At 33.3% G+C, this 18152-nt stretch overlaps 1 protein-coding gene across 1 annotated transcript; it reads left to right on the forward strand.

The window, feature by feature from the left end:
* Positions 1 to 11605: 11605 nt before the first annotated feature.
* Positions 11606 to 13651, forward strand: LOC127131117 (uncharacterized). The gene is made up of 2 exons (XM_051060052.1): positions 11606 to 11803; positions 13236 to 13651. The coding sequence occupies exons 1-2, from the start codon at positions 11712 to 11714 to the stop codon at positions 13438 to 13440; spliced, it is 297 nt and encodes a 98-aa protein (XP_050916009.1). The 5' UTR covers positions 11606 to 11711; the 3' UTR covers positions 13441 to 13651.
* Positions 13652 to 18152: the final 4501 nt, after the last annotated feature.

Raw genomic sequence — 18152 nt, forward strand, 5'->3', positions numbered from 1 at the left:
CTCTGGCCTTGGTATCCTGTTCAAAATTCCTGCAACAGTCAACCAAGTCAGAAAACACTCTAATCCGCTGATACCCAATAGCCTGCTTGATCTCGGGACGTAACCCGTTCTCAAACTTCACACATTTCGAAAATTCCCCAGTAGCCTCATCATAGGGAGTGTAATACTTCGACAGCTCTGTGAACTTAGCAGCATACTCAGTAACAGACCGGTTGCCCTGCTTCAATTCTAAGAACTCTATCTCTTTCTTTCCTCTGACATCCTCTGGAAAGTACTTCCTCAAGAATCTCTCTCTGAACACCGCCCAAGTGATCTCAGCACTCCCAGCAGCTTCCAACTCAGTGCGGGCAGCAACCCACCAATCATCTGCTTCCTCTGACAGCATATGCGTACCGAACCTGACCTTCTGGTTATCGACACACTCAGTCACTCGGAAGATCCTCTCGATCTCCTTCAACCACTTCTGAGCACCATCTGGATCGTATGCTCCCTTGAACATTGGAGGATTGTTCTTCTGGAACTCACTCAGTTGACGAGCAGCTCCCAATCCCACAACATTCGGATTCCCTCCAAGTACTCCAGCTAGCATACCCAGAGCCTCAGCAATCGCAGCATCGTCTCTACCTCTTCCAGCCATCTCTATTCTAAGAACCCAACAAGCTAAAACAATAAGTACTGATAGGAGTACACAACACCTATCACATACAGAGAAACAGAATAATTACGACTCGACTCGACCGACTATGCTCTGATACCACTAATGTAACACCCTTCTAAAATACCCCAATAATTAATTAATTCAACAAAATATAAATCAGAGTAGATATGCAATTTAAGGGTGTCACACTTGACACTTCACACCATTCATCAAAATAACTGGTCATGCTCATTTATTAATCAAAACAAGGCATTGCACAATCCGCAGCGGATAGAAATCTAATCAGTCATGCAAACCATGTAATCACATTACATGTAAAACTGTTCAACAACCACAAATGAAAACAAAGTAAACATCCCGTCCCGATGTTACATATACCAGAGCATGACCCACTAAGGAACTACACTAGACTCCAATCACTAGCTTCTACTCAATCACTGCTCGTTACCTGAAACATAGTTGTAAGGGTGAGTTCCTCAATCGATATAATAAGCATTATAAAATATCATGTAATGCTAAGTAATTTAACACATTTCATCACCCAAATCAGATCACACATTCAGTAACGGCAACATCAACTCAAAATCATAATCATACTCAACCCAACACAAAACACACGTATAATATTGGAATACATCCATTCATATTATACGCCATACATACATTATGCAATGAGACTCCATGCATGCGGTACCGACTATTCGTGAACACATAGTTCAACCTCACCGATCAAATCCAGATACGGCTACCAAGCTCACTAGTCCCACTCATTTGAGACCTAGTGACTCACACACTAATTCCTCACCATGGGAATTAGCTACCACCCCAAGGGCTATGTTATGCACGCTAATTCACCTAGCATGCAAACATCAACAACAATCCACAATAACTCACTCACTAATTCCTCACCATGAGAATTAGCTACCACCATAAAGGCGATACTATGCACGCTAAATCACCTAGCATGCAACCATCAACAACAATCCACAATGGACATATGCTCACACTCTAAGCCATAAACAGTCCATCCACAATTGCATACATAATAGATATATTCACAACATTATGCATACCATCATACATTATCAGCATATTTATCACAGAATCATATCATGTCATGCCAAATAATAAATCACAGTATTAGCACGCTCTACTAATACCTATACTGCTCAAAACAACGGGAAATGATCCCTACTATATCATACACCAATATAGGCCAAACGTCAAATATGTACACAATATTTGAATATCAATTTTCCACTTTCCAAACAGTGTTAACCGGTTAATGCCCTGGGTTAACCGGTTAACGCAACACAGAACACGCTTTCTGGCAATTTTTAACAGTGTTAACCGGTTAACACCCTGGGTTAACCGGTTAACACAGAACAGAAATTAATTTTTCTAAATCATAACAGTGTTAACCGGTTAACACCCTGGGTTAACCGGTTAACGCAGAACAGAAAGCTGTTCCTGCGCTAACACGAAAACAGAATGCAGATTTCCCGCATTTCTCGCCGTCGGAGGACTTCCGGACCTCCGATTTCAATTCCGTAAAAAGCTACACGTCCAGAAATTTACGACTCACCCACATATAGATTCAATTACAGTTTTAACATAACTTATTCATCACCATTTACAGCATTCCTCATCCCAATTAGGGTCAATTCAATGGCTTATTACTACCCATTACATGTTAACCCATAATACCCATTAAACGACGATAAACTCCCCTTACTTGAGTTAATCCGGCAAATCCTTTACTTCAAGCTTTTCCCTTCTTCAACCCCTGTTCTCTTGCTCTTCCTCTTTGCCATTTTCTCACTTTTGAGTCGCTTCTCTGTTTTCACGTGAAAAACCTTTTTACCAAATGGGACTCTTTTCTGATTCCAACTTTATATTCCAATAATAATAATCCAATAATATTCCAATTATTTAATTAAATTAATAAATATACTATTAACTTAAATTAAATAATTATCATATTTTATCGGGGTGTTACACGTAACCTATGGACGATCGATGTATCGCTGCTTCACCATACTAATGTCGGATTCCGAAGCATAGTCAACATCAATCATCCAACTCGTACACTCATGATGCCAAATTTAATTACTCGTTTAATTAATTGATTCATTATGTCTTTTAATCATATTAATACAGAAAATAAACAGCTATCCGAGTCATGGTTTCGTAAGTGACTCTGATACCACTGAAGGAGAATTGCGGTCCAAAACGCAGCGGAAATTAAAATTTTCTCCTTTAGAGATCCTTACGAATGGTCATGATCAGTGATAGAATATTTACCTCTTGTGACGACTGAAACCTTTATGTCGCATCTCGAAAAATACGATTCCTCACGATGGTCGCGGAAAAATTATGTTCGAACAGAGTCGCCACCGAACTTTATTTATCCCAATGAAGGGATAGGAAAATATCGATAAAACCTTTAGGAAATAGAATAATGGTCGTCGCAACCATATTCGGGTTCGGGAGTGGATTACGTAAGGGGAAGGTATTAGCACCCCTTACGTCCGTTGTACTCAACGGGAACCTTTTAGTTCTAATTTGTGTTTCGGGTGTTAATTTATGTTTGTTTGTTATCTTTGGGTTATAAAATATTGAAAATAGAAATGGATGAGAACCTCGGAAGAGAGAAATGGGAGGTTTTTTATTAGTGTGCTCGCGAAGATACAGTAATCTCCTGCCTACGTATCCTTATAGTGCAATAAGGAAATCAGAGCATTCGTAGTTCGGGGAACTACGGTTGGTTGGTGTTTTTTAATGGACAACTATTTATATCGCATCCTAAAGGCTAAACACTGGCTTGTCTACTCTCGGGGGAGGCTTAAGCATTGGTTTGTTATGCGCATTAGAAAGGATTAAATTGTGTTCTTTTTGAAAAGAGTTTTGGTCACACGGGGGTGACAAGTTGAATTAATGTGTTGGATGTTTTGATTGGTTGAGATGTTTTTGGTTGGATGACGATTACTCGGATAGTCGAGTAAGACAACTCGTATCCTAACAGTCGGGAAAGGGAATAGAAAACTCTAGACCACTTTCTTTTTCATCCTTAATTATAGAAATGATTTGATAATAATTAAGGTGTTTTAAATGGATGACGAATACTCGGATAATCGAGTAAGACAACTCGTATCCTAATAATCGGGAAAAGGAATAGAAAACTCTAGACCACTTTCTTTTTCATCTAAGTGATTATAAAAATATGTTTATGTATGGTCGATGTATTTTTAGAATAAACGACAAGTGCTCGAATGACTGAGTAAGACAACTCATATCCAAGCATTTGAGAAGAGGAATTGAAAACTCAAGACCATCTCCCTTTTCGTACAGTTTGTTATGGAAATGATTTGATTAAGTTGTATGTTTGTAAAAATGACAATTGTTCGACTGACCGAGTAAGAGAACTCGTATTCAAACAATTGAGGAGTGAAATTGAAAACTCAAAGTCAACCCCCTTTTCATTTAGCTTATTGTGAAAATAATTTGATTTAATCTTGATTTAGAAGTTTTTAGAGAAACGACAATTATTTGACTGACCAAGTAAGAGAACTTGTATTCAAATAAATCGAGGAGAAAAATTGAAGACTCGAAGTCATCTCCCTTTTCGTTTTGTTATTATGAAATAGTTTGATTTGTTTATGCTTAGGTGGATGGAAATGACGACTATTTGACTAACCGAGTAAGAGAACTCGTATTCAAATAATCGAGGAGAGGAGTTGAAAACTCAAAACCATCCCCCTTTTCATTTCCAAATGTAATGGTATTGGATTGTGATTGGATACGTTAATTTGATTTGAATGAAAATACTCGATATTGGATCGAGGTTTTAATTTTGTGTTTATGAATGAAATGGATTTTATTTAGTGAATCAAACATCTACTCGATTAAAATCGAATAGGTCTCATTGTAAGAAAGCCCAAGAGTAAGCTATGTGAGGTTGATGGCGATGCTTGAAAGCGATCGACTTGCAAAGGTATTTGAAAATCGGCTCGATGTTGAATCGAGAATTGTGATTTAATGGTGGTTTTGGATTGATGATGAAATTGAATGAAATCGAGTGTGTATTATGAAATGATAGTGGAAGAAATCAATCAATATTTAATTATTAATTTATTAAAATTCGATTAAATCGATTAATTAAGATAATTAAAATTAATTACCAAAATTATTTAATTAGATCAAATAATCAGATTGATTAAAATTAATTAATCCAAATTAACTAACTAAATAAAATTTAATTGATTAAATAATTTGATTAGAGTGGAAATGGCATAAGTAATCGATGGAATTGTGAAATGATTTATTGTGATTTGTAACATGCCACTCATGTGAAACCAATCAATTTATACACATGAAAAATCAAACACAAATAATACTTCGTACAGATCTCTAAGAAAAAGAGGGTGGATAAATTATCCAAATTATATTAAAAATATATTAATTAATTAAGTTGATCATTAGACAAATTATGATAATAAATTATTTTTTTGTAAAAGAACTCATGTTTAAATTAAGTAAATTCAACCACTTAAATGTATGCTAACCAAAATAAAATAAGGAGATATATCAAAATAAATTGGCCCGGAACTCAGGAGGGATGCATCAACTTTACACTAAGTATCTGAAGAGAGAAACAATTTGCGGTATGCTGGCTTATAAATAATGTCGAAACCAAACTCAGTTTTCAAAATGCAATGGAAAAAATAGCAGCTCACCAAAGGTTACTACAATATCACCAAAAAAAAAAGAAAGAAAAAAAAAAAAACTAAATAAACCAATTTCAAGATTTAACAGAGTAATGTAGCAGCAAACCATTCATCAAAAAATAGAACTCACAGAATGAAAATGACATAAAAAACTTTGACATTACATAAATATGCTGAAAGAAAAATCAACAGAGTGAAATCCACCTATTGAACTCGGCTATACCGGCAGCGAAAATAAAAGCAAAATAGCAGCTCCGCACCATCAATTCGACATGGTAACGCAGAAAAGTTTTTAGAAAATAGCAACTTTCGAAGTTAGAAGATACCAACACAGTTAAGGAAAATTCACCTTTCGAAGTTTTAAGAAAACAGCAACCTGTTACGTGAACGCTCACAAGGTTCACAAGACACCAACACAGTTCATCACTAAATCACACCTAATCTAACAATTAAAAAAACTCAATCACAAAAATTAATCTTTCAAAGTGTTACCAACGCTGTCCAATGATGTCAATGCTGTTGCGATATTGGGCACGCCGAAACTTCAATTGAATCCAACACGCACCGCCTCCTTGATGTAGAGAATTAAGTTATGTGCTATTGTGGTTTCCGCTTTTTACGAACATCTAAAAGGCCAAATCCTCGCTTACGCTCCGCTTTTTTAACCTGCACTAGAGTTCACATAACAGTAATAGATATTTCTCCTTCTCATGAGCAGTGATGCGAGTTGAAGCTTATGACCGGTCCACAACTGGTATATGCAAATGAAGGTGAGCGAACTAGTAGCAATATAGATTGAATAGATTGAAGGTGGTTTCAAGGGTATGTAATGGTGAAACTGTGATGGTGGAAAAGGGTGAAGTTGAAATCGAAATGGAAAAGTAGATCGGAGATGCGAGTCACGTGTGTGGTGGTACGGCGGTCGGATTTTCCTTGTTGGCGAAGGAGATTCGGAGAAAGAGGGTTTGTGAGGGTGAAGCGGAAGAAGGGCGTGGCGACGGTGGTGTTCGTCAGCTTTAGATCACGGCGGTTGGAGAAGGATTTTTGCCGGCGATGTGTGTTGTGTGGTTGTTTGAATCCGCCGGCGCGTGGGTTTTTACGGTGGAGGTGAATGATGAAGATGGGTTGCGGACGGAGAACGGTTACGTGGAGGTGTTGGCAATGATGGGAGTGGAAATGGAGGCGGATTTGATGGAGGTTACGAAGTGTGGTTTTGTGTGGAAGAGGAAGAAGAATGTGTCGTCGTTGTGGTGGTTTCGAAGATGGTGAGGGATTTGGTTGGTGGTGAGGGAAGTGACGTAGAGGCGTGATCTCCAGGAAGAAGAAGGACTTCCTCCTACTTTTTATTTACTGAGTTTTTCAATTGTTTTTTTTTAAAGCTTCTAGCCTCCCCTATAACATGTGAGTGGGTCTTTTGTATACTCGTGGTCAGAGAGAGTATTGTGGGTGAGAGTCCTTTTAGAGTCTGAGGTAGCGTGAGGGAGTGAGAGAGATGATGGAGAGTGATTTTGTGTGTGGCTCTAGGTAGCAGGGAAAGAGAGTCTATGTATGTGAATTGATAGAAAACGTGTTGAGAGAAGAAAGGGGTTGAGTGAGCTGTCAACTTAAAAAAGGAGAATCCAATGCTATTTTATTCTAATATTATTATTTTGAAAATCATTATTGTTATTTAATTTTAACTAAAAATATGATTATCACAAATAAAAATTCTAATTATTTAATTTGATATTTTGAATAAAAGAAATAAAATGACATGATTAAAAATAGAAATTGGATATAAATTTACTCGAAAAAATTAAATCGGACGCATTAAAATAATCAGCACAAAATATACTTATTGAAAAAATACAGCGTTTCTTCAAATTCTGAAATAAATTTGCACCGGTTAAAAGGCTCAGGCGGGTCAAAACGCAACCGAAACAGCCGCTGAAAAATACCACGAGCACACCAGGTTAAACTACGTGAACTGTAGATTAATACTACTGGTTTCTGTAATTTTAATTTTGAAACTTTTTACCCGCTGATTCTTGCACGTTCTTGAGAAAAGATTCAACCGATTTCTCTGTATTTTCAACAAATTTATCCTGACTGATATTTTAGGTATTATTAATTATAAAATGCATGTTATGTCGTGCATATGATGCAAATTAAAAATGAAATCGATTTTACAAAAATTTAAATATGCCCGGACAAAATTGGGGTATGACACTTTGGTGCAGATCTCTTGTGACAATCAAAACCTTTGATGCAGATCCACGGAGCGATCACGAACGTTGAACGATGACAACGTCTCTACTCAGTCCACACGAACGGGTTCCTTCAATCTCAGTGCTAGCTGGTACGAATGAAGGCTTTGAGTGAGAGAGAGAGAGAGTGAAAACGAAAAGAATGCAACCGCAAATTTTTGCTTCTGCACAAGGGTTCTATTTATAGAACCACTTGTGTGGGCTTCAAGCTAAAAGCCCACTTAAGTGTATTTTGGCCCATATCTTATAATATGCCCAAAATCACTTAAGCCCATGGTACCTTACCATATTTCGTATTCTACTCAAGTACACCGTACCTTACGATGTTCTATAATTCACTTAAGGGCACCGTACCTTACGATATTCCTTAGTTACTCTATCTCTCATCAATCCGTCCTTTGTGTGTGACCCTGTAGGTTTTCGCGACGTTGGCAATTATATTAAATCACACATTTAATATAATAAACAGTGAGCGGTATCTAGCAACACATCACTGCTACCCAAGACACGAAAATGTCATGTGATCTGACAATTCCTTCTGTGATAATAATTATGTGTATAATTACCCTTTTGCCCTTATGTCTATATTGAACACAAGGCATATACCGTGTCATCCTTGTCCAGTTCAATATTGGGCCCATAGACATTTATCCTGTTATGCAGGATGGGCAAATTCCATCTAGGTCACTCATGTCCCTCAGCATGCTTTGTGGAGTACCCATCAACTGTCTTTATGGTTATCCAGTTACGGACAACGTTGGATCAGCAATAAAGCACTCGACTCTACATCTAGGATCCATAGTGGTTTCAGGTCGAAGAGTGGAATACACTATTATCACCATGAGAATAACTTATGACACCTTGCATAACTTTCTATATAGTATTCTCATAGCGGGTCAACCCGGTATAAATATTACTCCTAATATTCATACCTATGTTTAAGACTTGATAACTCTTTATCCATGATCCATGAGATGTGATCATCAGTCTACAAACATAATAGTCTTAATGCTTTAATGTTATCCCACTTCACACTAAAGCTCGACTACGGATACTTTAGGAATAGTGTCCTTATGTTTAATGTGTTCTCATGATTAAGTCACACTTAATACATTAAACGGACTATCTATTCCAGGGACTTTATTAATCAACCATAATAAAGAGAATGCCTTTTATTATTCGATACAAGTACCAAAATGTATTGGCCTCTAGGGCTTACACCAACAGTATTGTCCGCCTCAAACACGATAAACTTGAACTTGGGTGCAGATGAACCATCTCTAATATATTTTACAACCCGTATATGCAAACAAAAGGATCACTAAAAATGGGAGATAGATTTCGTACAAAAGGAAACTGTGTCAGAGCTACTAAAAAGTATCACATGAAAATATCATTTGATTATAGATTCGATTGAACTAATGTGATGAGGTATAAGATCTTGTGTCGTAATGTGCTCTGCATGTTCCGAGTGATAACATCTTACCGGAAGAGGAGTGATTCTTGTGAGAAAGGTTCTATGGGTTCAACTTACACTTGCATAATCACCAATCCGATGCAGGATCATCGCAAATCAGCTCTCAGTTAATATGTGATGAAATCTTGTTTGTCATTAGTGATAATCTGTCGTTGGAGGTGAGTATAATAATCTCACATATCGTTACACGACACAATTATACTCCATCGTACATGAAAGCATGGATAGCTAAGAGTAAGGCGATTGAACAATTATTAAGAAATTAAGAGGATTCGTATAAAGAACTTCCATAATACTTTGTGGAACTTAAGCACTATGCTCTGGGGAGTGTTACCATTCTGGAGACCCTGTCGACATATACCCCATACAGGACTTGTGTTAGTGGAAATGACATATTCCACTGACTCTTCTAGGCGTGTGAACCATGCATCAAAGATTTTTCTTTCTATAAAACTATTATACAAATTGATGGAATATTGTTGTACGAGAAATATAAAGAAACGCTACTCATGACAGTGGCACAAGATGACAACAACAATATTTTTCCAATCGCCTTCGCTTTGGTTGAAGAGGAGACTACTGGTGGATGGAGTTTTTTCCTAAAAAATCTCCCATTACGCGTTGCTCCTTAGCCTAACTTATGCTTAATTTCAGACAGACATCCATCAATTAAGAGTTACTATAAAAATCTTGATAACGACTGGCATGATCCTCCTTTAACGCATGCCTACTGCATTAGACACATCACTCAAAATTTCATGCGGGAGATCAAAGACAAGATTTTAAGGAAGAAGGTTGTGAACACATGGTATGCGTTAACACAACCTTCCTTCAAACACTGTCGTGAAGACATCAGATTGACAAATGCAGATGTAGTAAGGTGGATCGATAATATTCTATTGGAGAAGTAGACCAGTGCATACTAAAATGGTTAACGATGGGGTCACGTGACAACAAGTCTAATGGAATCAATTAACTTTGTCTTTAAATGCATATGAAACCTACCGATTAGCGCTTTGGTGAGAGCAAGATATTTTAGGTTAGGGTCACTATTTGAGATCCGACGTTCAAAATGGAGTTTAGTGTTATAATCGGGGCAATTGTTCAGTGATACTTCAATGAAATTCATTAAGGAGGAAGCTGCCAAAGCTAACACACATGTGGTCACAGTGTTTGACCTTAATAAAGGTTGGTTCAATGGAGATTAGGCAATGGATCATAATAAAGGAATGCCAGGGGGATATTATCGAGTTAAACTAGATCGAGGTTGGTGCGACCGCAAAAAGTTCCAAGCCTTTTGTATGCCTTTCTCCCATGTCATATCGGTATGTTCAAAGTATCGGCATGACACTTCCAACTTACTATTTGTCATTTACAAAGTCATAAACATATGCAATATTTACAACAATAGATTTCCGGTGGTACCAAAGGAGGATTATTGACCTGCATATCAAGGGGAGATAGTTTGACACAATGGAAACATGCAAAGAAATAAAAATGGTCGCCCTAACAGCACACGTATTCTAACAGAAAGGGATACGATGAACAAATTGGTGAGATTATGTAGTTCAAGTCGTCAACCCAAACACAATCTACAAACTGTTCCAATATTGGACCAATCACAACAACATAATTTTATATGTAACCATTTTATTTTATATTGAAAATAACGTTCATTTCATAAATATCATAACATTTGGTTACACCAATTTAAACAACAACTAAACAACAAGGCAAACAAATACAAGGACTAAACAACATAATTATGCGATTACAACCATCCGGATAATTTCCTCACAACTGTGCATTATAATGCAAACATCTCTATCAATTTTAACTGACTCCCAAAAATGAATTTCTCCGTTGTCGTTGTACATCGTAACTAGTCTTTAAACTCTTCTGATTTTTTCGCCCTCTACAATGTCTCCATCTAACCAACAGATCAAGCTCCTATTGAGATGCTCAAACGTCTATGTGTTCCAGAGTCGGATCTTCATCAGAGGCTTTACTACCGAATAAATCAAATTGGTATTTCTCTTGTGAATATAAGAACACATATATGAAAACATTTTGAAGAAATATTAAAGGAGAAATTTAGAAGATATGTGAAAAATTATGTGAGGAGATGCAATATTTATATAAACCCTAAATAAAATAGTAACAACTTCCTATGGCACATGCTCCTAAAGGATGCATGCACGTGATACGGAATGACGTCTGTATACAAATTTTGAAAGCATGCGCCACTTGCAATAACTATTTTTCTTGTCAGTTAATTTTTTTATTTGAAAATAATTAATTTAATAACTTATTTAAAATATTGATTATTTTAAAATATAAATTAAAAATATTGATTATTTTAAAAAATAATTCGTGACTTATCTAGTCAAATATATAATTGTTGAATATCATTAATGTAAGTTTGAAGACACAAAATATAATTAAAAAGACAATTTCATCCTTATAAGTTATTTTTAAAAGATAATTGTGCTTTTCATTTTTTTACCAACAAACCAAACCCTTCCTCTCATATACTACGTTTTCTTGTGAACGATATCTTACCTTATTAACACTCCTGGTTTCGCATCGAAGAAAGAGAGAATATGAGCAAGGTTACCGAGAAATTGGGCGTCAAGATTGAAACAAACCCATCTGAGGAAAAACTCACTCAACTCGGTGTTAGGCAATGGTCCAAGTAATCTCTCTATTCTCTTTCTATTCCAACATTTTGCATTAATTTTGTATTTGTTTTAAAATATTTTTATTATGATTTCATAAAAAAAATGAGCTTGGTATAACCTAGATCATTATACCCTTTACTTTCTGCGTTGTGTTTTTGGTTAATCCTCTGAAATGTGATCTTCAAAGCTTAGCAATGGACTATTTTTATTATTTATTGTTCAGTTTTGTGATTTTGATTTCATTCTGTTTTGTTGCTAAACTTGTAGGAACGATGTCTGAGAATGTTATCTGTTATTGTAATTAAGCGCTTCTTTGGTTATGTAGAGATGAAAATTGGTTTTGAATGAGTTCATTTTTAGTGAAAAGTGAGTTGAATTTAAAGTGATTTATGTTTTACTTTCAATCAATTTGATTATTGATTTCATGTTACCATAAAGCTAGAAATCTAACAAGTGTTGCGGTGTCTGACATTTGTAAAATTGAGTTTGTGGTTAGAATCTATCTATGAAGCAAGGATACCTCTAGGAATAGACGCATTACGGTGTCTGACATTAGTACGATACATGTTGGAAAACTCAAACAAGTATTTCCAAAATATAGAATTTATTCTTTGGTTTGACACCTCTAGGATTAGGCGTGTCGTGGTACCTAACTCCCGTATGACCGGTGTTGTTGGTGATGGATGACGATCCATGGCGGAGAGCCAAAATCCCGTCATACCGGCCGCTAAGCGGTACCGTTATAGCGAAAAAAATCCTGCATTATTAACCGATCTTTACTACTGCGGTGAACCCAAAAACCGTCATGTATAACTACCATAACGCTTCCATGGAAAATATTTGATAGCACTGTGTATGACACTCATTCGACACGGTGTCGAACAATTAAGACAAGTGTCCCATAGAAAATGTTAGCTTTTGTTTCGATACACCTTATACATTTTTTGGACAAATCTCAAATACATTTTAAAAGGGTTAAAGATTGACCAACCCAAGTGTGATTCTGCAGTGTTTGGACATAACCAAACACAAGCTTTACATGTTTGGATACACAATAAGGAGTGTAAAACTTGAGTTTTCTCATGGAGATGTTTGGTTATTCTGAATCAGCATTGTGTAAGGTTGAAAAGTTTCTCCAAGTTTTATATCAAACTTGCTTTTAGAATACTAACATTTAAATATAAATTGCTTTACTTCATACTCAACTTTACAAAATCTAGTTTATTTAAAATCATTTTTGACAAATGCTCACCAAAAGACACCTTTATCTCAATTTCTTGAGTTAAGATTCAAAACTCTTGAATTACTCTATTCTCTTGTGTCAATGTTGAATTAAGGTTGAAAATTCACTCTTTATATTTTGCTCTTCTTTCTTGATTATCTGCTTCCAAATGATTCATAACTTCAATTTCTTCCTAAAATTGTTTCTCTATTTTGATGTAACAGATGGGGCTGTCCTCCAAGCAAATTCCCATGGACTTATGATTCAAAAGAGACATGCTATCTCTTAGAAGGAAAAGTTAAGGTAACACCAAATGGAGCAAATGAGTCGGTTGAATTTGGTGCTGGTGATTTGGTTGTGTTTCCTAAAGGCATGAGTTGTACTTGGGATGTTTCTGTTGCTGTCGACAAGCACTATATCTTTGAATAACTCTTAAATGCCGCAACAACCGAAATGGAGGACTTTCATGAAATTATTTGGCATTAAGATTTTTAAGTGAAATATGAACTTTGACTTGGTTGATAGATTTTGTTGCTAAATGTGTCTATCTTGCTCTTATTTTCTCAAATTGTGTTATTTATTTTTTATGTGACATGTATCACAAATTAATACTCAAATTAATCTGTCTATTTCTTATTAAGTCTATCACTTTGCTATTACAAGTTCATGTACAATTTATATCAGCATTACTATTGCTTTTACTACTAAACTACAATCTTATGTAGATTAGCATGTCTAGTCAAGATTATAAGTTGCTGAACTAGTCTCACAAGTTCATGGTATAGTGATGAATCGAATCGTAGGAAAAGGTTAACCAAATCAACCGAATTATATGAATTTATTCAAAAAATGAGTCGAACCATAGGAAAAGGTTAACCCAATCAACCAAATTATATGAATTTACTCTGAACGAAACTTAATCAAAATTCTAATTTGTACTAAACTGTTAAAAAGATGATTTTTCTCCATTCGAATCATTAATTAAAAAATTGAACCATAATACTTTTTTCCTCAAATTTTTTAATAAAATATTTAAAATTGCTTTTAGTATTTTTCGATTCCAGTTTATTTATTATTTAGTTTATTGTTCGGTTTTATAATTGTTGAATTATTTTTAGAGTTTAATTGAAATACATCGATAGTGTAAAAGGATTTTACACTACGCAGTCCGTTAATCATAGACGTTGGATATTGGAACAAATTTGACTTTTATTTTAAAAATTTATAAAGTAATACAAATGAGTGATGGTGATGAATTAATCGTATAAAACTTTGACAGTGGATAGTCATTAATCTTTTATTTTAATTTCGGTTCGATTAAGTGTTTTTTTTTAATACTCCTAGTCACAAATTTCGTCAACTTGATGTTAGTTGAACATTTCATTCTATGAGAAATATTTTGAAATCTATTAGGTGTGAATCATGAAAAATGAAAATGAACTTTGCTACCTTCATTTAGTAGTTGATATCATCCACATGTCATGATGAATTGAATCTATGATATTTGTCATTTATAATGATAAGTAGTAAAGAAGTTATTAAGCTGAAAAAAGCATTCTTTTCATCTTTGTAATTTTTTTTAAAGAATGACTCATAAGAATATCATGAGTTATTCATTTCAAGTAGTGAGTTATGATACATTTAGTATCATGTTTTAGTCATTTTAAAAGAAATAGTTTTTCGCTGTTATCTATTATTTATATTTTATAAAGGTAGAAGTTGTTTGTGTTCTTTCTAAATTTTAGATTGTTTCACAAATGAAACGTTGTCCGTTTATTTCTCTTAATCAAATTTTCCTATAATAATTTTTTTGTTGTAAAATCTTTATGTCTAATAATAATAATAATAATATCTTAATATATATTTTATAATTTTTATTAACTTATTTAATATATTAATTTGATTTGTATTGACTAATTTTTTATGTAACATTTTTTTACTACAAACTAGTTGAAATAAAGCAAGTAGAGTCTCAAATTCAACTATTTATGCAACCATTTTTACTATAATATATTAGTGGTCTGAACTTTTTAATTAAAAATTAGTTGTTGGATTTAAGATTGTCAAATTTGAGTTTTTACCTAATTGATTATAAAATAAATGAATTATAAAATATTTACTTAATGTATTTATAACATACAATATAATAACAGCACTAAATACATTGAATTTGTAAACAAATCTTATGTTATTCAAACATTACATTGCAAAAAAATACAAACATTTAAGCAAATATATAATGCTATATACCGGAATAATGACCCCAGAATATTATTTAATAATAATAATAATAATAATAATAATAATAATAATAATTTTAAATATTTTATGATTTAAAATCAAATTTTCAATATGGATTTAGAATGATATGATATGCCACTAGACTAAAATAGGGTGGTATATATAACTATCAAATATAATATATTACATAATAATCAGAAATTTTATTTAATTATTAAAAAATATATCTCAAACATAAGAATTGCATGTCTTATTATAAATATAGATTACACAATAATCTAAAAAATTTACTTAAAATGTGTGTATTTTTTTTTAATTTACTAACATTTTAAAATAATAATAATTTAATAATATTTAAAATGTTACATTTTATAAAATACTAATATTTTAAATAATATTAATTTAAAATAATATGGACTAAATTATAATTAAGGTCCGTATTATGGTCAATTTTGTCCTATTTTATTTTTAAAAAGTTTTGATATGATAAAGTGTTGGTCGTTTTAGAAAAATATTTTGTAACATAATATAAGTCGTTTTATAATAACAATGAATCATTAATTTTATTTTTTATATTATATCCTTAAATATTTATTATTCTCTCTCATTTCAATTATATAAATTTATCTTTTCAATACCATTAATAAAAGACAATTTTATAAAATATTTCATAATTTCTTTTTTTTTTATACATTTTTTAGTACAATTAATACATTTTTTAGTGAAGTGCACAATGCTATTTATTATGTATTTTTTGTTTTAGGTTATATTACATTTTTCCCTCTATTATAATTCATTCACAAAATTAACTTCTCTATTTTATTTTAAATAGTTTTGGTCTTCCTTTTTAAATTTTGTTAAAAAATGTTGGATGGATAAAAGAAATTAATAGGTGGTCTATTTTAAGTGAGCTGAACACTACTGTACTAAGCTGGTCCATCGTATTTTCCATATCAATTTTTTATTAATTTAAAATAAAATATTTTTTGGATTATTTAAAAAAAATCAAAATTAAATTCTAATTTTTTAAAAATATTTTTTAGATAATAAGTTAATAATTAATAATTTTAAATAACATTTTTAAAAATTAATGTTTAATAATTAATAGTTTTAATTAACGATTTTTTATATATCAAATCAAGCTTACCGTACATCTAAAGCCAAGTTTACCTGCGAAGAAAAAATGAATTAACAATTAATGGCACTTTAATGAATTAAAAATATTGATAAAATAATATTTAAAATTAGTGATGAATTAGTGATAAATTTTGTGATAATAACAATGTGGAAAACTTCATAACTTAGAACATTTTATAACTAAGCTTTAAGGTGGTTCAAAATCATTAAAAGTAGTGATTAATAGAGCATTTTTCTGATTAAAATATAATTTCAAATATACAACTCGACTAATCCAATATGTATTCATATAATCCATTAATTTAAATAATCATATTCAAACTCATTTGTATTTCTTATTTTCATGATTTCTTAATAATAAATATTTTTCTATATAAAATATCCTTATATTAAAGTTGGAATTGCAATAGAATAACTTATTTATTTAAATATAACAAATCTATATCATTAGCTTGCTTTTAAACCACATATTAAATTATAAGAGTAACTCAAAAAATTAAAATAACACCAGCAACATATCCAAAGAAAAGTATCTTTTTTGAAGTTGAGATTAGTCTTTGTAAACTAGAAGATAAATTTGAACCACACTTAGTCTATAAAACTGAACGAAAATAGTAGGTACATGGAAGTTAGTTCATAAAACGGGATAAGGAACCTACCAAATCAGTTGTTAGATTACCCTTTTAAAAAGACATAAAAGGCCTATGCATGACATGACAAAGTGATTTGTTTAAGTTACTTAGAAGTAAGATCTTCTTGATTTCCTCCATCTCCAGTTATTATGGGTTGATTTGTGTAACACCCTTCTAAAATTCTCCAAATATTTAATTAGAATAACAATATATCAATCAGAGTAATACGCAATTAAGGGTGTCACACAATCATTTCACACCATTCATCATAATAACTGTCATGCTCTTTTATTATATCAAAACATAAAGCATTGCAAAATACGCAGCGGATAGAGATCAAATCGATCATTCAACACATGTAACACATTACATGAGAATTATTCCACAAGGTGAAACATCCCGTCCCGATGTTACATCTATCAGAGCATGACCCACTAAGGAGACTACACTAGACCCCAAGCACTAGCTTCTACTCAATCACTGCTCGTTACCTGAATTAATCCGGCGAATCTTTAAGCTTCAAGCTTTTCTCTTCTCCAACCTTCTTCCTCTTGCTCTGCTCTTTGCCCTTTTCCTCTTTTCAGCCGCTTCTCTGCTTTTCACGTAAAACCCTCTTTACCAAAAAATGGAACTCTTTTCCTTATTCCAACTTATATACTCCAATAATAAAAATCCAATAATATTATTCCAATAATAATAATAATCCAATAATTCCAATTATTTAATTAAATTAATAAATATAATATTAACTTAAATTAAATAATTATCTTATTTTTATCGGGGTGTTACAACTCTCCCCCACTAAAAGAGTTTTCGTCCTCGAAAACATACCTCAAGCGAATAGCTCCGGATAAGACTCCTTCATCTGACTCTCAAGTTCCCATGTCATGCTTTCGCCCGCAGCTCCCAACCAAACAACTTTAACCAACACAATCTCTTTTCCTCGAAGAGTCTTTGTGTCACGATCTTCAACTCGTACAGGCTTTGTCTCCATTGTTAAATTATCCCGCACTTGCACATCATCCATACTAACCACATGAGACGGATCTGAGACATACTTCCGAAGCTGCGACACATGGAATACATCATGCAAATTCGAAAGATTAGGTGGTAATGCCATCCGATAAGCAA

This window comes from Lathyrus oleraceus, chromosome 1 (assembly GCF_024323335.1).
Source record: "Lathyrus oleraceus cultivar Zhongwan6 chromosome 1, CAAS_Psat_ZW6_1.0, whole genome shotgun sequence".
Lineage (NCBI taxonomy): Eukaryota > Viridiplantae > Streptophyta > Magnoliopsida > Fabales > Fabaceae > Lathyrus > Lathyrus oleraceus.